The sequence below is a fragment of the Polistes dominula genome, unplaced genomic scaffold (genome assembly GCF_049000335.1).
Source record: "Polistes dominula isolate Pdom_NZ unplaced genomic scaffold, Pdom_raw_medaka contig_19, whole genome shotgun sequence".
NCBI classification, from domain to species: domain Eukaryota; kingdom Metazoa; phylum Arthropoda; class Insecta; order Hymenoptera; family Vespidae; genus Polistes; species Polistes dominula.
Window position 1 is genome coordinate 3520787 of NW_028301058.1, and position 23822 is coordinate 3544608.

Below are 23822 nucleotides of genomic sequence, written 5' to 3' on the forward strand. Positions count from 1 at the left end.
ATGTAAAATACCTAACTGATTTTATATTTTATGTTACAATGGCAGCCAGAAAAAGGCAAGCGTCCTTTACTGATGTCAACTTAAAACAAATTGTATCATTATTTTTAACTACTGCACCTTCAAGGATGAAAGACAATTAAAATTATTATTTACTTATTAAACTATATATAACTACTAATATTATGATAATTAATGTTCTTTTTTATTTATAAAATATATGTTGTACGTGTTTCTATATGTATGATTGAAGTACTCTTCAGTTTATCATCTGTTCTTACTTTATATAACATCAGAACAGATAATAAACGCGCGTGTTTGATTTTAACCTTTATGAGCTTAAAAAATAGTATTGCATAAAACAGATTCGCATGGTTCAGTGAGGAAGCACAGCATCCAGTAATTGTATATCCCAAATTTCAAATCCCACCTCATCATAAAAAATTTTCAATTGTTTAATGTAGTTCTAATAAAATACCAGAGAAAGAAAAAATAATGTGAAATATTCTTTAAATATTAGATACATTTTTTTCAAAATTATTTATTAATTGTTATATTTATATTTATAATACTAATATTTTGTAAATATCTATTGTATATTTTTCAAATATCTATTTTTTATATTCTCCGAATATTTAATTAATATTTTCTGAACATTTACTACACATTTTTTTGTAGATATGTACAATATTTAGAATTAATATTTTTTTTCATATTAAAAAATTTGGCTTAAAAAATATTTTTCCCATATTTGAAAAAGATCTTAAACTAATACTTTTGTACTATTAGGGAATAAACATTATTTTATTAATAATACTCGTATACAAAAATTCCATCATAATTAATATATTAAATGATATATACCGTAATAAAAAAAAATAATTCTATATATTTCCTAAAAGGAAAATAAGAAACCCCCGTTTTTTTTTTTTTTTTTTTACAGAAAGAAAGATCCTTTATCTTAATTAAACAATGAAACGGTAGTAAAGTAAAATGCATGAAAAATTCAAAGGATTTGGTAAAGTAACTGGTATTCACGTCTTAGTCGTTACTTTAACACGTTCACGAATAAGTGAGAAAGAGAGAGAGAAGGAGGAAGGGAGAGAGAGAGAGAGAGAGAGAGAGAGAAATGCGAACCGAGAGTAAGATCGATAAGCAAGAATCTCGGGGTTGGTCTGTTGAATTCGTAACACTGTGATGGCATAAACCGCGTAGTATTTAGGAAGTGGTGGTTCAGAGAAGGAGGAGAAGTAGGGGGAGGAGGAGGAGGAAGAGAATAAGAGAGGATGGGAGAGAAGGAAGAGAACGTTGGTGGTGTTGTTGGTGGTGGTGGTGATGGTGGTGAGGGGATGCAACGTGGCGGTAAATTATGAGGGGCAGCCACTCGAGGTACGATTTACGATGACCGGAGTTGTTTGGCGAATGTGTAATGCGAACGGATGATTCAATGGCCGACCTTTTCTGCATTAACGAGCAAGACTGATGTCAATGACACGATATTATCTTTCTTGATACTCGACAATAATTTTTTCTTTTTCTTTTTCTTATTTTTTATTTTTCTATTTATTTTTATTCACGACAACAAACGGGAAAAAATCAGGTAGAATTACTATGACTTGATCACAACACGATTCAAGTACGATCGATATTTTTGGTTTAGCATAAAAAAAGAAAAAAGAAAATAAAAGAAGCATCGGTAGGATTCCATTATTCGATTCTACGGTTGGTCTTGATGATTGGGATCAAAATAATTGAAGGTCGAGCTAAACAAGTGGTTTCCTCTGTCCGTTGGTGATTATAAAAAAAAAATCGATAAATTACTTGAGAATCATAAAATAATAAAATAGACCACCTCCTCTCCTCCTCAGGAATATCGGTTAGGTTCGCGTTTAAGTTCACTTGAAAGAAAACTTCATTCTTCGAGAGCAACGTAAACAATGCAGTGATCCGAAAACCCATTCCTGATTATCGGTGTGCATTCTTTTAAATTGCTAAGACATTGCTGTTATCTGGTAGGAAACTTGGAAATAAGGGTAGAGAGGGAAAAAAAGTATTGTTGATCCCGATTTATTTCTGTCTTTTTCACCAAACCACCTCTCTATGGATTTTGTACTGAATGATATCGGAAAATGAATGAGTGAGAGAGAAAGATAAAAAAGAGAAAGAGAGAAGATTGTTTGTGCCTGTGTTTCTGTTATTGTTGTTGTTTTTGTTGTTATTGTTGTTATATTTTTCTGACTGAAGTTGCCAACCAGTTCTATTGTACCACCATATTAACCCTTATCGGTTTTAAGATTTCTCTATTGATAATTTTTATTAGGTTGTAAGTGGTTTCAGTAAATGTGCAACAACAAAAATTTTCAGTATTATAAGAATAACTTATTATTTATTGAAAATTATATTTTTTTGTTGAAGGAGTATTACAAATCTATGAGATTATTAATTATTTTATTATTTAATAACATATATTTATTTGTAATCCAGTGAACACACCAATGTAACCGAGACGTCATATTTACGGAACCAAAATTTTAGATTACGTAAACCTTAAAATAACCATACGGATCACAGGTGACTCACAATTTCACACTCATTTACGTAACAATGTGACGTTACATAATGAACATAAATATGATGTTAATTTCACATACATATTACATCGGTGATATAGTAGTGATATAATTCGAATATCATAATTACATCACATATAAAAAAAATCGAAAATCATTGTTGAGGTTATGTAATTGTTTTCTTTTTTTTAGTTTTTTTTTTATATTATATTTTTTTCTCGGGATTTGAACTCAGGAACATACGATTACCGGATGGACACTACTGGATGGTGATTTGCCTTACTGTGCCATGCGAACTTGTATTAATTTACAGTATATTACTAATACATATATGTAAGGGTGAGAGAAAGACGAAGAGTGCGAGTGTATGGTGTGCGTGAAAACAATTGATGAATGTGAAAGATGTGTAAGAGATGCAGCGATATGGGTATAACTGTGAGTGCACGCAACGATATGGATATGAGTGTGAGTGCACGCAGCGATATGGATATGAGTGTGAGAGCACGCAGCAATATGGGTATAAGTGTAAGTGCATGCAGCGGTATGAATATGAGTGTGTCTAGCAAAAAAGAAAAGCGAGCGTGCACCCCGAAGTCTCTCGAATATTCCCGAGCCGGAAATCGGGAAGAGGTCCTTTGTTTAATCGGTCGGGAATAGTCTAGAGATTTCGAGAATGATTGACTGAAGTGATTGGGACCATTGGTGGGATGAATGAGTATATAAGCGCGGCGAAGAAGGCGATCTGGGCCTTCTTGATTCGGTGCAACTATTTGTGAGTGAAAGAGTGTAATACGAGTGTACTTAAGATTCCTAACTATTGTTACTTACTTTTCTTTTCTTTTCTATCTCTTTATTATTATATTAAACCTTAATAATTAAATATTTGTTCTATTATAATAAATATTTCTATTTAATCTAATAATAATGATGATGTTCCTTCATTAAAAATGCAAGCAGCAGTCAATGCAGCAATATCAACGATCTTAGAACCAGCTGGAAGTATTTTTGGAGTAATTTTCCAGATCAACTGGTTGTAACTTTCGTTGCTATTTTGTGTAAAACCACCAACACATCGCTCCAAAAGCTTATCCTTACTCAGATTTTTGTAAATAGGTTTTATTGCAGTCAAAACATCATCTGGTAATAGTGTATAATCGTGTTTGAACGATGAAAGAGTGTTTGTTCCTGATGCTCGCTGCCAGGCACACCAGGAGTCTGAACTTTTCGGACAATTTTCGTGCTGAGGTTTTTTATCTGTCAAGCTGTAGTGATAAAACGTCTTTTCTACGAGCACCGTCCACTAATTGAGATCTTGAAACTTTAGGCATTTTTTAATATAATTTACTTTGGACACTTATAACCTCAAAATAAACCTCGTGGTTCAACAAGTAATCACCAAATGAAGTATTTCAACTAGTTACCCTTAGAAGATGAGAAAAATAACCAAGGACGAATGAACAATAGGCGAGCAGCTGCTCTTTTATACCTACGGCAAGCGGAGCCCAGCAGGTAGCCTTGAGCGCGCAACTTTAAAAGGCTGTATCTCTGAAACTATTACTCGGATCAAGTTGAAATTTTCGGATAATATTCTAGAGATGTTGTAGATTTTAATAAGTAACAAAAAAAAATCGATTTTTTGAATCCGTGAAACCCATGTAACCCCTTAAACTTTTTGCATCTTCTTCCCTCTTTAAAAACTTTGTAATTTTACTTTGCTTGTTGTTTCTTACCAGGTCATTGTAAATTTCTCGGTATGGAGCTAGACAGTTTTGATGCTCTCTTTTGAATTTTAGGCTTCTTTCTACGAAAGGGTCTGCATTCAAGATAAATGACTCGAGATTTTCAGTTAAGCTTAAGATTTCTTTTAATTTTTGTAATGTTAAATTATCAATTGCATAATCTTCATCAGTGCTAATGTTCTCAGAATCGATTTGATTTTCAGTTTCGGATATCATTTCCATCAAATCTGCTTCGTCAACTTCTTCTTCCATTAATAAACCTTGAACGTCCTTAACCCTTTCGCTACTACGAGCGACTATAGTCGCTCTCCATGTGATGCCACTCAGGTACTACGGGCGACTGTAGTCGCTTTCCATGTGATGCCGCTCAGGTACTACGGGCGACTATAGTCGCTCCCACTAAAGATGTCGCGTAATTGTATATATGATAAGCGCCTGCAGTTGCTATGCATAGAATATCTCACTCTAGACATGCCGCGTGAGTCTTTCGTTTTGCATCATTTGTTTTTTACGGGCTTCAATAATAAACCAAATGCCTCGATCATCAGTCTTACGACACCGGCTCGAACGGTCTGTGCGGATTACGTTAGTGCTTACAAATCGTAAGAACCCGTTGCAAAAGTGTGTAGTCTGTACTAAAAATGATAAGAGGAGGGAATCGCGATATCAATGTAAGATTTGTGATGTTGGCCTATGCGCAACACCATGTTTTGAAAAATACCACACGCAGTATCATTATTAAAATCAATTCTAATCATACGCTTATATCATGTTGTATAATATTATTATATTGTGTAATATCATTTGGTCTCAGTAAATAAAAGTGCGCATGTTAATAAATTATAAATACTCAGTTTTAAAACAAGTTTTTTCGTCGAAAGTACCAGCCAAGAACGCAGGTTACAATAAGGCGTTGATGCGACCGCTACGATCGGTTGCGTGCACCGTGCACTGTTTCGGTGTAGCGCGCCGTACTGCGGGAGTACCGCGGCGGAGATCCGCCCCGTAGCGAAAGGGTTAATAGCCATATCCACAAAACCTTGGCCTCCGATTGATTTAGCAAGTTCTAGTATGTCACCAATTTCATTTTGTGACGATTCACGCACGTTTTTTGTTTCAACTGAAGGGGGCCATATCTTCTTCCAACATTTAACATTGATGTTTTCAGTCCACAGCAGCGTGAGACACTTTTGTTTTCAGGCCATGGAGATGAAAAGAAATACTTTCCGCAACACTGTATCTTTAGGATGGCAAAACTCGTCGCGGCTGTAGAAGTACAGTGTTGTACAAAGGTTTTTTGAAAGAAAACAGTTTTATAGAATGCCGTGTTGTAGGAGGGTTCTTGCAATTATGAATTGTGTTATAGCGAAATCGTGTCAAGAGATACCGTGTTGTTGGAGGGATACCTGTATATATATTTTAATCGTTTAAATGAAATTATACAAAAGTGACAAATTCAAAATTACGTATTTAACCACTTGACCTATAATGACGTATACCATACGTCGAGATGTTTCTGTCCCAAAACTGAAAGTAACGTATACCATACGTCGCGTAAAAACCAGGTTGTTTATTTCTCAAGCTACAGTTTCAGAGTGCATGATGTCGCATAATATGTAGACGATAAGCCCTATATTCAGTTTTTTAAAAATATTTTATTTATTTATTTTTTTTATTTTTTTCTGTTTGAATACACTATCAATCTTAGTGAAAGAAAAAATTCCATGCAGAGATTAAGAATAATATAATATAATATAATATAATAAACATAATAACTGTTCGGAGTGTAGCTCATTTTTGATATAAATATATGAAAGAAAGGAAGAAGGCTGGTGTCTGTCTATAAGTGAGTTTGTCTGTTAATCTATATTGTAAAATGGAGAATAATAGTAAATTCAGTGATATTGTTTCGACAAGTGCAAAAAGAAATCGATTAGTTATTAGATTCGATACTGATACAGATAGCGACTGCGAGGAAATTGTTTGTTCTTTTAGGAAGCGGTGTAGAATTATAGTATCTGATAGTGAAGAAGAAAGTAGCAGTGAAGATTGTGAACTTAATTTTATATCTAAAGAATGGATATGGGAAAACAAGGAAAACAATAGCAAAATTTGGCAATACTCACGGATTGCTGGAATAAACATAGAAATGGCAGAAGGAACCACAGCTTGCAAATGCTAAACCAAATATTATCAAAAGACTTTTGGAATATCATTGTTACAGGAAGCAATCATTACGTGAGTCAAACGTTAGGAAACACAGCACGAAAAATAAACAAATCTGAGGAAAATTGGAGGGATACGAATATTGATGAAATTCATGCTTATTTTGCGTTATGCATCTTGATGGCACGTTTAAAAAAGTCAAATATCCAATCCTATTGGTCAAGAAAAAGTCTGATTGAAACTCCCATTTTTCGAAAAACAATATCATTACAAAGATTTACGCAACTCTCCCATTTTTTACATTTTTCCTATAATGAAGTTGTGGATAAAGATGATTGTTTGTGTAAATTACGAAATATAATCGATTATCTCAATGAAAAATTTACGAGTATTTACACTCCCGAAGAATATGTGTCATTAAACGTATCTCTTATGAAATATACCGGTTGAATGTCATATAAACAGTACAATCCGTCAAAGAGGGCACGTTTTGGAGTAAAATTTTATAAATTGTGCGAGTCTAAATCAGGATATTGTATCAAATTTCAAATATACACAGGTCAAGATACAGTGAAAAATTCAATCACCAGTGCTTCCGAAAATGTTACCATGTTTATGTTCACACCAATATCTAATTTCGGACACACCTTATTTCTAGATAATTCGTATTCTTCACCAAATCTGTTTCAAAAACTACAATCCATAAAAACTAATGCCATAGGAACAGTTAGATGTAACAGAAAGAATATGCCGAACGATCTCGCAAAGATAAAGCTAAAACGATCAGAAACTATTTCAAGATCGTGCAAGGGTATTTTAGCTTCAAAGTGGAAGGGCAAAAAAGATATATATTTATTGTCCACAAAACATAAAAAAATTGAAATGATGGAAGTGAAAAAGAAGAGATGGGAAACTAATAACATCATTACAAAGCCCAATATCGTTTTAGAGTATAATGATGGCATGGGTAGGGTTGATTTCCAAGATAGCTACTATCTTCTTTTTCATTAATGAGTAGACACGTGAAAAGTTATAAAAAAATATTTTTCTACTAATGGATATTACACTTATCAATGCTTATGTTTTATTTACAAAGAAATTGAATAAATCAAAAAGTAAAAAATGCACGTTTTACCAATTTCGATTAGATATAGCGCAACAAATTTTAGAAAGTGTATATATACCTGAATACATAAATCGTGGAAGACCGTCTACTGGTGACATACCAATGCGATTACAATCAAAATATTTGGGTCATCTTGCAAGGTTAATTTCACCCACAGAAGCTAAAAAAAAACCCCAAAGAAGATGTAAAGTCTGTGCCAAACATAAAAAACACAGCGAGACTATTTGGGAGTATAAGAAATGCCTTGTGGCATTACACAAAAGTAGATTATTAATTAATAAAATATTATTGTTGTCATGAGTATTCATTCATATCCGAGTAAAGTTCTTTATGTAAGAGCCTACTAACACACTGAGGCGCTATTTGAGAGGTAACACCACTCTAAAATTTTCAAAAAATCGATTTTTTTTTTTTTAGTTTAACACTTAACGGATGGGTCCCGTAAATATACGTTTTTCCGTTGTGATTTCCTAGGACGAGTCACGTAGATCTACGTTTCTCCATGAATTTTTAGTATGTTACATTAGGGTTTTCTTTTATGCACATTATTATTTTTTCATGATATCATCAGTTACAAGTTTAAATACCGTTATAAAATATTATAAGAAATATAATTGATTTAATAAAACTACAACGTTTTAAATCCATACATTCATGTTTATTTAATTCTCCTAATAAATGCCCGGAAACTAGGAAAGACAGAGCAAATTCGACCCGTCCGTTAAGTGTTAAAGTGTACTTTAGATGTCTAAAAGCAATATGCACTTGGTCCCGAGGCAAAAAAAGATTTTAAACATGTCCAAATCTTGGTGTTACCGAAGCGCTTCGGAGCGGTGAGAATGTGATACTGTAGTGCTGGTTAAATCGTAGCGCACGGCACCGCAACCGTGTAGTTAAATTATAGGTCAAGTGGTTAAGATAATTACAAATAATATTATCGTTGTAACTAAATATTTCTGTTAAATAAAAAATAAATTAAAAATTGTAAATGGAAAATTGGTAATACTGTATACGAAAAATAATATGAAATAATATAAAATAAAATAAAACAAAAAATATATACCTAAACCCCGAGGACTATTTTATTATTGCGAGCGAATTATTTCTAAAAAAGAAAAAGAAAATAAGAACAATAAAAGTTACTAGAGTTGTGTGTGAAGTGTGTCAAAGGGGAGAGGGGAAAAGAAAAAAAAGAAAGATCAAATTTGAAAAAAGTTTTAAAGGTCTATGCTCTTCTATTTTTCTCTCTCTCTCTATCTCTCTCTCTTTTCCTCTTATGAAAATTATCTCGAGTGGTTGCAAAATTGCGTAGCCAGGTTGGCTTTGCTTTGCTTTGCTTTACTTTGCTTTGCTTTGCTCTGCTTGGATTGGCTTTGGCTTGAGCTTGGCTTAAGAATCCAAGAGGCGTCGGGTTTGTCATCATCTTTGGCGTCGTCGCGACGCATCCCTCCCCTACCCACGACGAAAGGGGATGCAACCCTTTTACTGGCATAACTATCTTCACGCAGGGCCAAGACCGAAAACTTCCTCTCGCGCCTCTTCAGAACTTTATTCGGTCCTGTAAACTACCAGAAGATAAACGACCTTCTCGCAAACTACCTGCCAAGAGAAGAGAGACCCCCCCACACGTGCTCAGGAAACGAAAAGAGAGAGAGAGAGAGAAAGAGAGAAAGAGAGAGAGTAAAGTAGAAGCTTGCAACGAAAACACCCGGGGGGAGAAAACGAACCGAAGAAGAAGAAGAAGGCTCGAAAAGTAAGAGTTTGTAAGAGAGAGAGGGAGAGAGAAAATTCAAGGAAGACAACTTATGAGAGAAAACTAAACCAAGAAGCTTCTAAGAGTAAGAGTAAAACTAAAAAAAGAATGAGAGAGAGAGAGAGAGAGAATATATAAAATAACGGAGAAAAAAATACGAATATCGAGAAAGAACCCAATTTCTGATGCAGTTTAGTTTATTAATCTAATAACACGTTAATATCAAATAATAATATGAAAATAAAAAAATTATGCTAATTAATATAAAATCTTTATATATCAAAATTCAGTGTTACATTGTTAGTTTCAAATGAATTTCAAAACTACTGGACCGATCTTAATGAAATTTTTTTTATTTTATGTTTTTTATTTCAACTTAGAATATAGGATAATTTTTATTGAAATTATTTTATTTTTTATTGTTAAATTAAGGATTTATTATTTAAAGGGTATCTAGATCTTTAGGTACTGGAACTTTTAAATAGACGGCGCTGTATCATACAATTAAAGTGATATTTCAATTTACATACGACATAACCTTACTTTTTCTATTTTTTCGTGTATTATTATTTTACGTATTCCATTGTAATTATGATATTATTTCCTGTGTTTTTATTCATATATTATATATTCTATATATTAAAAATTTTATATTGTTTTATGCCTAATTAGAATTCTCAAAAAATATTAGTGAATAATACTTTGACTGCATTAAATAGTTTAGAATTATATTAGATCAATGTTTTATAACAAAGCCACAGCAATGCATGGCCGGAGAATCCTAGCAATATTATAGAAAAAAAACACTTAAATATAATATAAATTAATAATAATAATTATTATTATTATAATATAATATAATTAATATTATATATTAATAATATATATTATAATTTATTAATTATATAATTATGATTTACTTATTTATAATATATATTATAAATAAATTATTATATATTAATAATATATATTTATTATATAATAATAATATATGAAAAAGGGAAAAAGAAAAAGGGAAATAATATAAAATAAAAACCAATGAAAAAAAAAATAGAAATAAATATAGTATTTGTAATGAAAAAGAGAGTGAATGAAAGAATGAAACAATGAGAATAAAAATGTATGAATGAAATATGAGACTCTGTACATGTGTGTGTGTGTGCGTGTGTGTGTGTGTCTGTTTGTTTGTTTGTTTGTGTATGTGTGTCTAATATGAAAAAGAAAATAAACGAGTAAGTGAAACAGATAGAATGAAAATGTTAGATAAAAAGAGATGAAAAAGAGAAAGTAAGAGAGAAAGGTTGGAGAGCGGGGGGATGAAGGGAAACAGATCGTGTTCGTATGCTATAAAGCGCCATGCGCCCTTAACTTTTGCGAGGTGAGACGTAACGCAAAAGAATTATCGTTCGCAATAAAACTTCGACCCTTCGAGTTTGGTTAATGACTTCGATAAGTGGATTTTTCTTCTTTTCTCCTAGCAGCTCATCCGAAGAAGAAGAAAAAGAAAAAAGAAATAAAGGTTTTATAAAGATATGAGAGAGAAAGAGAGAGAGAGAAATAAAAAGCTCGATGTTTCGGCTTCTGCTTCAAATGATATTCTTCGAATTCGATTTCGATTCCGTCACGTCGTTTTTTTCTCTTATCCCCTTCCCCTAACCACCCCAAAAAACTTATTCCAAACATCAACGGTAAAGCAAATTAATCGGTCGGATTTGAAGAAAAGTTTGATAACGCCCCCCCCCTTTCCAACCCTTCGTAAGAAACTTGATCGGATGGATAATCGTTCATTTTTCTCAACGAACTTTCCTTTTTTCTTTTCTCTCTTTCTCGTTTTTCTTCTTTTTTTCTTGCTTCCTTTTTCTTCTTATAGTCAAAAGAAATAAATCATTGATTTCATCTATTAATCTCTTTCGAAAGAATATGAAGAAGAAAAAACAGAAATAATAAGAACGTTTCGATTTTTTTCGCGTGGTCAAGTTTGTTCTCAAAATTTTTTTCTATATGAGGAAGGGAGGGAGGGTTGTTCAATTAAAATATGTTCGATTAATACGATACAATAGCGGGACATAAAAAATCGAAATTTCATTCTACACTTTCTTTCACGACAATTGTCTAATAATAATAATAATAATAATAATAATAACCATAAAACGTTTTACGCGCTTTTACAATTTTTTTTAAATGTAAAGACAAAAAATAAATCCAACGATCTGTAAAGATTTTTTTGTTTTCTTTTTCCTTATAATGATAGAACGTTTAATCGTTTGTTAAACCGTAACAGCCCATTTCTCACGTATATAAACAATATTGCAATGTTGGAAGAAGAAGAAGAATATAAGGGCTTCTTGAAAATGGGGTCATACTATTTACGTCACTCATACAGAAACAAAAAGCAGATGTGTCCAGTAACGTTAGTTGCATCATCTTGTTGCTAACCTCCTTTTGCAAAACCTTGCAAAGCTTTGTGAGTTTGCCAATGTTGCCTAAGGCAACCACCATGCCGTGACACCCTTTATGGTAACTTAAATATCAATGGAATTGCATTAGAACTAAAGGGCTATATAAACTTACTTAGACTTACTATTTCATAAAGCCTATGATTTTATTAATGATTTGAAAAATATAATATAAATAAAATTCTAATTAATATATTACTTGCATTTACTTATTATTTATTACTTATTATTATTACTTATTATTACTTACTTATAAACTTTGATTTTTCATTAAAAATGTTCGATAGGTATTTCTAAATGATCGTAATAATCTTATATGATAACAGTATATTGCTTTTTATGTCAGTTTGAAAAAATAACATGACAGAAAAATAAGGAAGTTAAAGTCTAAGATCACATTATAAGGGACCTTCTATATATATAATATATGACCTCTTGACATAGTACGATTTTGGACTAGCTTATATAGGTTTACCCTCTCTTTATTTTTTTCTAGTTTTTATTAAGACATAGAAGATATAACAAGTCACTGTGGAGGTTCTATTTCATAACTTTTCTATTCTTACAAAAGAAGATTCAACAGTATTTTTAAACTATTTACTTATTTTATAATTTTTAATTTTTTTCATTAAACATGTTGTGTATAACTAATGTTAGTTCTTTAATAGAACTTTTATTTATATCATTTTACATTATTAAACATTTAAAAAATAAATTTAGGGAAGTTAATAACTTGAAATATTGCTCAGGCCAGAAAGCTTATCCTTTGATACGAAATATGTGTATACTTCTTGGTGATTTGAAAGGTAAATTTTTATTAAAGGTATTTCATATTTATAATATATACGATCATGCACACAGATGCATGCAGATGCAGCGTTTGTTATCAGACAAATAACAGAAAAGTCCATAGAATACAATAAACCAACATTTTTCTGTTTTATAGATCTAAAAAAGGCGTTCGACCGGATACGGTTGGAGGATATAGTGCACCTTCTGTATGACAGACAAATACCGAGTAACATCATCAAAACTATCGAAGACATCTATCGGAATAATCGAATACAGGCAAAGATAAACAACGAATTCACAGAACGAATAAAGGTTAAAAGAGGTATTCGACAGGGTGACTCACTGAGTCCCCTACTTTTTAATATTATAATGGATAAAATCCTAAAGAAGTTGTGCGGACAAAGAGGACATTGAATGGGGAACCGAGAGATAAAAATCTCGTGTTACGCCGATGATGCAGTCCTGATAGCGGAAAATGAGGATGACCTGCAAAGGCTCCTGTATACGTTCAACACAGTTGCTAAGACACTCAGGATGTCCATATTAACATCCAAGACAAAGTGCATGACTACATCTAAAACACCTCTAAGATGTAAATTGGTTGTCGATGACAAGATAATACAACAAGTGATGGAGTTCAATTACTTACGTATAAAAATTTCGAGCTTCAATGACATAGAGTCAGAAGTAAGAGGACAAGCCATCAAGGCAACAAGAACATCCTCACAATTAAACGACACCATATTCCGAAACAAACACCTGAGAATAGATGCAAAAGCTCGTATATACAAAACCGCTATAAGGCCTATACTAACATACGCGGCAGAAACAAGACCCGAAACATCTAAAACACCCCAAATCATGGAAACAACTGAAATGAAGATAGTTCGCAGAATAGCTGGAAAATCACTATGGGACAGAGTAAAAAACGAAGACCTCAGAAAAGCATGCCACATCGAGAATATCAACGACTGGGTATTAAGTAGAAAAGTTGAGTGGAATGACATCACGCGCATGACAGATAACCGAATGGTCAAAATATTCCAAGATAAGTCACCATCGGGGAGACGAAGTGTTGAAAGACCTCGAAAGCGCTGGAGCGACAATCTGACTATATGAAGCGAGTCGCGATGAAGAACAGGCATTGTGCCTATTTGGAAGAAAGAAGAAGAAGAAGACAAAATTTGTATCACGTATCATATATCATGTTGGCATTTTTGATTGCAGAATCAAGCGTATCAAGAATTATATGATATGTATGGTTCAAGCGATCCAAATGATTATCCTATTACATTCGAAGATACTAAGAATATGAAATATTTTGAACGAGTCATTAAAGAAACTTTACGATTATTTCCTTCTACTCCAGTTATTGGATGAACAGCATGTAGAGATACGAAAGGTATATTAACTTACTCATAATAATATAATTTTTATAAATTTTTATAAAATAATTTTTATTATAAGTAAGTTAATATACCTTTCGTATCTCTACATGCTGTTCGTCCAATAACTGGAGTAGAAGGAAATAATCGTAAAGTTTCTTTAATGACTCTTTCCAAATATGTCATATTCTTAGTATCTTCGAATGTAATAGGATAATCATTTGGATCGCTTGAACCATACATATCATATAATTCTTGATACGCTTGATTCTGCAATCAAAAATGCCAACATGATACATGATAATGATATACAAATTTTGTATACAAATATATTTAATTTTTACAGTATAAGGACAAATAAAGTAATTTTTAATTAAGTAATTTATAAACTGTGCGTACTTGAATTTTTGGAAATGTTTCCAACATTAAAAATAAGAATAAAAGTGCATTAGCACTAGTTTAACTTCTCCATAAAAACCAAATTATAAATTGTCTTTTACCTTTCATAAATAAAAATAAATCCTCTCTTATCTTAAATAAATAAAACTTACTGCAAAAATTATTGCATTTACTTCATCATGAATATCTGTTTCTGAATATTCTCCACCCTCGTAAAGTGATATTAATAGAACGTCAAGAAATAAACTTCTGTTTTTATCTTTATTATCAAGAGAATATTATATTTTTCTCAGTATTGTTATAAAAAAGTATTAGTTATATTTATCAATTTATAAAAATTAGAATGTTTTATAAAATTGTTATTCTTACTTTCATCATCTAGTCCTTTTGATTCTCGAAGAATTTTACCTTCTTCCATTGATTCCATTTTTTTCCTTATAATTTTCACGAATAAAAGTTATTTATGTAAGTAAAGTAAAAGTTTATTTTGTTTAGATATAGAATATTTTAGAAATTATCTTTAACGTGAAATGAATTCAATGGAAAGATCTCACCTCTTGTCCGCTTCGCTTACGTTCCCTCTCACCTCTCGTATCGTTTTAAACTCCTTTCGCTCTCTCGTCTCGTCTTAAACTCCCTTCGCTCTCTCGTATCGTCTTAATATTGGAAATAAAATATATGAGCCGTTTATCTTAAAAGTGACCTAACTCCATTTATGTACGAATCGAGATATTGAAGAGTTTGCGTTTCAATTCAATTAAAAATATACGTACAAGATACTAAACATTATAATTTAAATATTAGATATATATTACATACATATTTAATACATATTTTGCAAATATCTATTGTATATTTTTTAAATATCTATTTTATAGTCCCCAAATATTTAATTAATATTTTCTGAACGTTTATTATACATTTTATGTACATATGTACAATATTTAGAATTAATATTTATTTAATATTAAAAAGCGTCACGTAAAAAATATTTTTTCAATATTTGTAAAAGATATTAAATTAATATTTTTTTTCTACTAGGGCTTATTCATTCAAAATGTTCATGAATTTAAAAATAACAAAATTACGTTCCAAAAAAACAGAAAATTGTTCCCTCAACTATAATATTATTATTTTAAAACAAACTTTGTAAAAAAATCTTCCTTAAATGTGAATAACAACGTGATATTTATTTATTTAAAAGAAGAAAAAAAAGATGCGTAACAATATTGTCAACGTTTTAGTCGGTATCGTGATTTTTGATCAACAGGCAGAGAACGTAAGTGTATTTCTTTTCCCGTATACTCGAACCCTTCGTCCCCCTTCGCCCCCACCCCTACACCTCTCCATACCCCCGCTAACAAATTCAATTTGTCTGCAGAAGAGTGGATTCGCACGCGAACCCACGTGTATATTCCCATATGCATACATACGAATACACATGCACACACACATATATATGTAGAAAGAAAAAAAAGAAGGGTATAGAAAAGTGTAGTAGTATTAGTGAAAGGTAAATGACGTTGCGTTGTCAATGAAAGGTAGGCGACCATCAGCCGGAAAACCCGCTGGAATTGCATTAACAATAAGTGCATTAAGGCGACTTCCACGAACGAGAGAGACACAGGGAAGGGGTAGGGGTAGTATACGTAGTGAATCAAAGAGAGACGAAGAGTAGCGTAGAAAGAGAGAGAGAGAAAGAGAAAGAAAAAAAAGAGAGAGGAGTGGGAAATGCAAGTTCCTTTACACCGAGGAAGGTGCAGGACCCAATTATTCAACTAAATGGCTAGGATACACATCATTTTATGTACGAACCCTCAAGCACTGCTCTGATTTTCCTCCTCCTCCTCCTCCTCCTACTTCTTCCCCTTATTCTTCTTTTTTTTTTATTACATACGTTTTTATACTTTAAAGTTCCAGTATTTCATTAATTCAACGAGATTGCAACTGTCAACGTTATTTTAGTTATTTCGTTATTTCAATTGGAAATAACAAATTAATATCATATATTAACAAATGAAACATATTATAATCAATTAAACGATACTACTGTAAATAATTTGTAATATTATTTTTTATGATTAGGTCTTTCTTTTTTTCTTTTTTCTTTTTATTACCCACTTTTTTATACTTTAGACTTCTAGTATTCTATTAATGGTTCATTCTGGTTTATCATTTTGAAAAAATTAATTTTTTTTTGCATTTTTCGAAAGTAGACATATGTAGAATTATCATACAAAAATTTTAGAACGATCAGAGCAGTCTAAGCATATTATTTTGCGACCCAAACACATAGAGATATTACAGATAGAGGAGACAAACCATCCGCGATGATGTAAGTGAAAATGTCTCTGCATGAATATAGCAGCAAAAAACAAAAGGTTGATATTAACCTGACAAAAACAGAATTATTTGAAAGATGTTTAGGTGGCCACACATTTAAAATAATAATGAGTGCTTCAACAAATGCGTTTGGGCTATGGTGCCTAAACACCTATTTAATGGTGAAAAAATTGTTGAAATAGCTTTTAAATTAGCAGCTTGTATATTCAACGAAGGTTTTGATCCAATATTGAAAATAATGCACGTTTTGGTGATAAAACTTGGCCCTATCGCAGTCAATTACGCTAGTAACCGCGGCAACACGCGCGTGCGCTCAGCCAATCGTTTGAGCGGAGAAGCTTTGATAGAGGCCAGGACACAACGAAAAAAGGCTAGAGTGGAAGAAAATGAGTATTTTGAAGAAGCAAAAGGCATACTGTATGGTGCAGGCATCGCAGAATAAGGTAAAGTCAGACTTTTTAAAAATTTGTTAAAAGAAACTTTAAATGCGTTTTTCTCGAAACAACGTTTTTTCGATTGGCGGGCATGATATCTCTGAAACTACTCAACCGATTCTTCTGAAATTTTAACCACATACTCTACACATGAATGGCTATCTCGCATTCTACAACCAAGTCAAAATATTAATTTTTACTATTTTTTTTTTTTTACAAAAAACTGCGAAGAAAATCAACGATTTTTTTCGAAAAATGGCCGTCATTTTGTTTTGTTTTCATAAAAATTGATAGTTTTAGCATACCCGATAGCCATTGTTATACTGAATTTAAAACCGTTTAATTTTTCTATAAACAGATCACCCGTTCTCAAATTTCGATGCCCGCCAACAGCATACCTACTTTTGAAGGGTTCACGTTTGTCAGCCATTTTGGATGTCAAAAAACGTTAAAAACAATAAAAAAAAAATTTTTTTTCTTGTACTTCTAGATTGTATTTATCATACCCAACAACTTTCATATGTATATGTATCCTACAAAGCCTAAAAAAAATCGTGAAAATAGCCTTTTTTTTCGGCGTTTAAACCAGAATGAACCCTTAAATCAACAAAATTGCGACTGTCAATGTTATTTTAGTTATTTCGTTATTTCAAATGGAAGTAACAAATCAACATTATATACTAACAAATCAAACATATTATAACAAATTAAACGATACTACGGTAAATGATTTGGAATTTTATTTTTTACGATTAGGTTTTTCTTTTATTCTTTTTTCCTTTCTAGTCACGATAAAGTTCATAAAAAACACTTCTTCTTTTAAAAAATTATTAAGATAGGAAAGATCCTCTTTTTATTTTTTTTCTCTTTTTCTGTTTCTCCTTTTCTCTTTCTCTCTCTCTCTCTCTCTCTCTCTCTCTCTCTCTCTCTCTCTCTCTCTCTCTCTTTCAAAGAATAAGAGGAGTAAAAACACATATGTAAGTATACCTTTCGAGATATTTTCTCAAACTTATCCTCTCGTCTAGCAACTTTCATACGAGTAATATCGATAATACCAGGACGGTGGCCTACTCAAAAAGAAAGAAAAAAAGAAAGAGAAAGAAAAAGCTTCGTTTGTGTTAGTTCATGCTTACTCTCTCACGGTATTAAGAAAACTTTTCTTCCGTGTTCCAAACCGTAACAGTTTCGTTCGCGAAAGCGAAAAGTAAGAACGCTAAGGGTAGAAAAGATGAATGAAAGAGATGGAGGTGAAATAGTAAAAAGAGAGAGAGAGAAAGAGAGGAGAATAAGAAGATGAAAAAAAAATAAAAGAAAAAAAAAGTAAAAAAAGAGTGGAAAGAAAGCACAACAGAAGAATCGTCGAGTGGCAAAGAAGAAAGAAAAAAAGTAAAAGAAGAAAAAGAAGTAGAAGAAGAAGGAGAAGAAGAAGGTGACGGGGCCGCAACGATGGGACCGAGTAATTTCTTGAGAAACTCGACTGCACGTTTCTTTCTTCCCTTACCAAGCCCTTCTTTTTACCTACCGCCACCCCCTTTCCCCCTCTCCCACTTACCTTTGCACCGGTAAAAGTAAGAAAAGTAAAAAAAAAGAAAGAAAAGAAAGAAAACGGAAAAATATGGGAGCGAGAAAGCGAGTAAAAGAAGAAGAAAAAAAAGAAAAAGAAGAAGGAATGCAATGTATAGATGAGTAAGAAGAAGGGGTTGGTTGAACGAAAGGGAGGGTGGTAGGAGACGGTGGTCTTCTTCTTTCACCCTCCTTGAAACCTGAGTCCACTTAAAGTTGAACATTCGTCCGTGTGCTACTTCACTTCAGTGAAGAACCTAGTGCGTTGAGTTCAAAGGGTTAGCAAACTCCAGCAACCAGACGAAACCGTTCAGTTACTTTCTCTGTTCCATTCGTTCCATTTGTTCCGTTCAGTTCCATTCCGTTCCGTTCCATTCGTTACATAGAAAACCCACCACCATTCTATCCCCGTCCTTTCTCGTATTCGTTTTCGTTGTGTCGTTCTAGTAAGTCCTTTCGATACGGTAGTACTTTGATACGAAAGGATTAATTAAATTTGCAAGTAACTAAAAGAGAGAGAGAGAGAACGTAATACCAAGTAAATTACTGAACGGGAAACTGATCGAACTACTACGCTCGATTAAACGATCGCGATTCCCTTTGACGCGGATCAATTCACGAATCGTTTCCCTATCCCCTCCTCTTAGGACCCTTTCGCGAATCTTGTTTTCTACGAGTTTACCTCTTATTTATCATTAATACCAATGATATTTAAAAAATTTTTTTTATTTTTGTTTTTCGTTTTTAATATATCGATACTTCGACGAGTACGAATATTTCTTTTTATTATTTATTTTATTTTTTTACTTTTTTTTTTACTTAGGATCCTCGTTTAACATGAAATAAATCCAACGTTTGATTTATGAGAACCTTTGAAGCTACTTTATATTCGAATATTCTTTTTCTTTTAATTCTCAACATTAATACAAATATTATATTTCGATAATGATACTAAATGAGACAAGATTCTATTTAAATTATAAAATAAAATATGACGATATTTTTAAAACAAAAAAATACGAATACAATCTCACTGAATACATAATGCGAACGACGTATCAAATATAAAATCATTCTCACCCCTCTTCTCTCTCTCTCTCTCTCTCTCTCTTTCTCCCTTTCTCTTTCTAATGGTTTAATACTTGCTCGTATAAAACACAAGTCACGTAATGCATATAACTAACTATTTCTTACACTTAAACGCGCGTATTACAAACGTTGATTAAATTGATGAGGACGATCATTTTTACGTCACATTTCTCAGGTACGAGAATAGGTATTATATATGAAAGCTGGGGCCCGTGGCTTCTTCGTTCGTTGGTTCATTCGTTCCTTCGTTCCTTAGTTCGAGTTATCGTCGTCATAACATATTCCAAACTGACTTGGAACTAGAAAAGCTGACTTCTCACAACGTCGTACATCACACCCCAGGAGTTGTTACCGACTACGCGTTAACGTTACAGGAGACCTAGAACATCGTTCGTTTCACAGAAATTATTGCACACCAGTATCCCTCTCTCTCTCTCTCTCTCTCTCTCTCTCTCTCTCTCTCTCTCCCTTTCTCTCTTTCTCTTTCTCTCTTTCTCTCATGGTTCGTTTTGGTCTTGGTTTTGGAATCAAGAGAGCAAGCACCGTTTCTACTATCTCCTTTAATTAGGAAAACACATCTCGTACTTCATTCGTATTTCCTATTCTACCTCAAAAACCCATGATAAAATACTACTCAACTAAATATCATATGATATACGTTAAGATTAAGTTATTATTATTTGCCAGTATAATTATTTAAAATTATTTATATACAGCCAACAATTATTAAAATGTAAAACCTTAATTAAATATTACTTCTTCATAACAACCCCTAGAAAATATTTATTTATATTATTAAGTTAAGATTAAGTAATTACTATTTGCCAGTATAATTATATATAATTATTTATATTACATCGAACAATCATTATAATGTTAAACCCTAATTAAATATTACTTACTCATAAAAACCCTTATAATAATACTTATGTGTACATGAGCCGTTTATTTAGAAAGTGGCCTAACTCCATTTATGTTCGAATCGAGATATTGAAGGGTATGTTTCATTGCAATTAAAAATATACGTATAGAATACTAACGAGTCATACTGCTTAAGTATATAAGGGTGTTAAATTTTCCTATTAAAATAGTGGCAATAGTGAATAATATGCGTTTTTTTATCAAGAATGGAGTTAAGCCTCTTTTAAAATTAACAACCAGATTAATTATAAAATTTGAAGGAGACCAAGTTCATTCAAAATAATTTAAGATGCTTCAACTTGAAAAAAACAATACTCAATTTATTTTAAATATCTTTAAAACACTTCAGAAACATAATTTATGCAATTCGAAAGATTTTTTAACTAAATCAATTACAAAACAATTTTTCGCTCATTTACATTTTGCATGTGTGAAAGGGGTTTGAAGAAATCATGATATTCCGGTGGTATATATCGTAGTAAGTCCATTATGTCCTTGAATTTTGCTGTTGTAATTTGTCTGATATTTTTATTCAGTGGTTACAATATAATATTGTCGAAATTTTTTGGTTTAATCAGACATGGTAATAAATTCAGGATTTTCAAATTTTCATTCTCATTCATCGATGTCTTATAAAAAATTTGATACGGTTCATTCCTGACAAAACGCGTTCAAACATATTTTTAAACAGTTTACCGATTCTTTGTTAGAATGCTGTACACTTTTAAAAATTGCATATTCTAATATTTTTGTTCATACGAAAATCTTCTTGTTTCATTTTATTTACAGTAAAGTTATTACCCTTTCCGATACTTTTTGATAATATTGTAAGAATCTTTGGGGGACGAACGATAACTAATTGTTTTTTAATGACATTTCTACCACGTCAAAATCTCTATCGTTACGAGTAAATACGAACAACCGGAAGATGAATTGGAACAATGAAGTTAGGCCACTTTCAAAATAAATTTTTCATCATTTTGTTGATCGGCAAATTTTCTTGTTGCAAAATCTTCATGATTATATATATATTATTTAAAATAATTGCTACAGTATGAAAATATCATGTAAAAATGTAACTATTACAGTAGCTGACGCAATTTTGTTGGGAAGTGGAAAATTTTCAAGTGGTCAGAAATTTCCCAATATCACGTGTTATGTACCTGTTTTTAAAGACGAATTCCCTTAATGTGTTTTTGATCTCTGTCAGAGTTTATCTCCGAAATTTATCTCCGAACAATACAATAGAATTCTAACGGACAAAATCCTCGTATCTTATCTGCTTTCCCTTTTTTTTTTGTATTTGTCCTTGAGCTCTTTTTTTCTTTCCACCTTTTATTTCCATCCATTCCTAATGACAATTTTATTGCTTTTCCATTTAATTTCTAAATTCTCAGCAGGGAAGATACGGAAAAATTTCATTACATTCAAAACAAAAAATATTTCTTTTTTGTTTCGTTTTTTTTTTTATTATTATTGTGAAAATTTTTCGTATTCATTAAATAGAGAATTTCTCGGACCGTCCTTAACGACAAAAGGAAGAATAACGTTTATATCTTTTCTCTTTTCAAAAGAACATTTTCTTTTTTCTCAATTTTCTATGGTAGTGAAAAAAGAAGCAAAAGCATGTGTCGTCAAGGTTAAGGATTAGAAATTTTTCTTTGTAGCTTTCTCCCACTATTTTAAAGCTGTCCAATAAAACACCTCAAATTCAGAATTCATTTAATTGTTGTTCTCCCCTCTCCTAAACCTAAAATCCTATAAAAACTTACTTTCCGAAGTGTTCTTCAATCATTTTTGCTTTGGTCATCCAAACTAACGCACGTATTTTTGGAGAAATAAGTTATTTAAGTGATACATTAAATTGTTCTTCTAATACGAAGATTAGTGCTCGTTAGTGAGAGAGAGAGAGAGAGTGAAACAAAATATTAAATTTATAAAGTTGAATTTGTTTTGGAAATATTCCATACCAAGATGAAAATAAAATTGACAGAAAATGAAGTAGAAGAATATGTTGATCTTAGTAGAAATTTGATTATGAAGTTTGACCCAAGCTTCAAAGAGTTCATTGCTTGGGAGAACAATTTTAATGAGACGATGCATAAAATTCAAGTTCCACATTATATGAAAGTGCCGTTTTTGTTAAAATTAGTTGAAACTCATGTTTTAACCAAAATTAAAGAAACAACAGGTTTCAGTGATCTGAATGAATTAAGTTATGAACGTCTTGCAGGATTATTGCAGGATACGTTTAAATATGATGAAAGACATGTATTATACAGAAGAACGTTTGAAAATCGAAGCCAAAATGAGATGGAGGGGGCAACCAATTTTTTCCGATCGCTAGAAATTCTTAGCATAAATTGTGATTATCGAGAATCTAGAGATGAGTTAATAAAACAACGATTTGTAAATGGATTGAAAAACGAAGAGGTGCAATCTGTAATGCGGAGAGTAAAACCTTTGGTAACTTTGGAAGAAATGGAACGTTTTGCCGAAGCCATAGACACTTTTGAAATGATGCGACTAGAGGGAAGAAATGAATCGTTTGAAACTTTTCTTATCTCCTTAGAGTAAACTTTTATTTTATTTTTTAAATTAATTTTTTGTACAGAAAATTAGAGATGTGTCACTAAATATTGTACTATTATTGTATTTTTATATTGTATTATTGAGTGCAATTTTAAAGCGTGTGTGTGTTTGTGTGTGTATGTATGTTTTATCGTAGGAACGAAAACTTTAGTAAAATCTGATTTATTGTTAGGATTGTATTCAACTGATAGATTGTATAGGAAAGGATAATAGGTAGGATAATAGGAATTTTATATTTCCTTACATCGCGCGACACAATCTTATATTATATGTTTTACATTATTTTATTTTTAATCTATATAATGTCTACCGTAAAATTTTGTCCGTTTTTAAAATAAAATAAAATAATTCATTTTTTGTACCTTGTATAAACTTTATTCAATAATATAATTACTATCATTATTATTGACTTCTTGTCAGCGTGATGAAAATTTTTATATATTCTTTTTAAAAAATGTCATATATCTACAGGTTAAAAATTATAAATGTACCGTAAT

At 31.8% G+C, this 23822-nt stretch overlaps 1 protein-coding gene and 1 long non-coding RNA gene across 2 annotated transcripts in view; one reads left to right on the top strand and one right to left on the bottom strand.

Annotated features, from left to right (window-relative positions):
* The window catches only part of LOC149031497 (uncharacterized), a 205353-nt gene that overhangs the window by 18112 nt on the left and 163419 nt on the right, over positions 1-23822 (top strand). The window lies entirely within an intron of this gene.
* On the bottom strand, positions 14060-14561 carry LOC149031498 (cytochrome P450 4C1-like). The gene is made up of 3 exons (XM_089175740.1): positions 14557-14561; positions 14384-14438; positions 14060-14254 (listed from the first exon to the last, which is right to left on the bottom strand). The coding sequence occupies exons 1-3, from the start codon at positions 14559-14561 to the stop codon at positions 14060-14062; spliced, it is 255 nt and encodes an 84-aa protein (XP_089031866.1).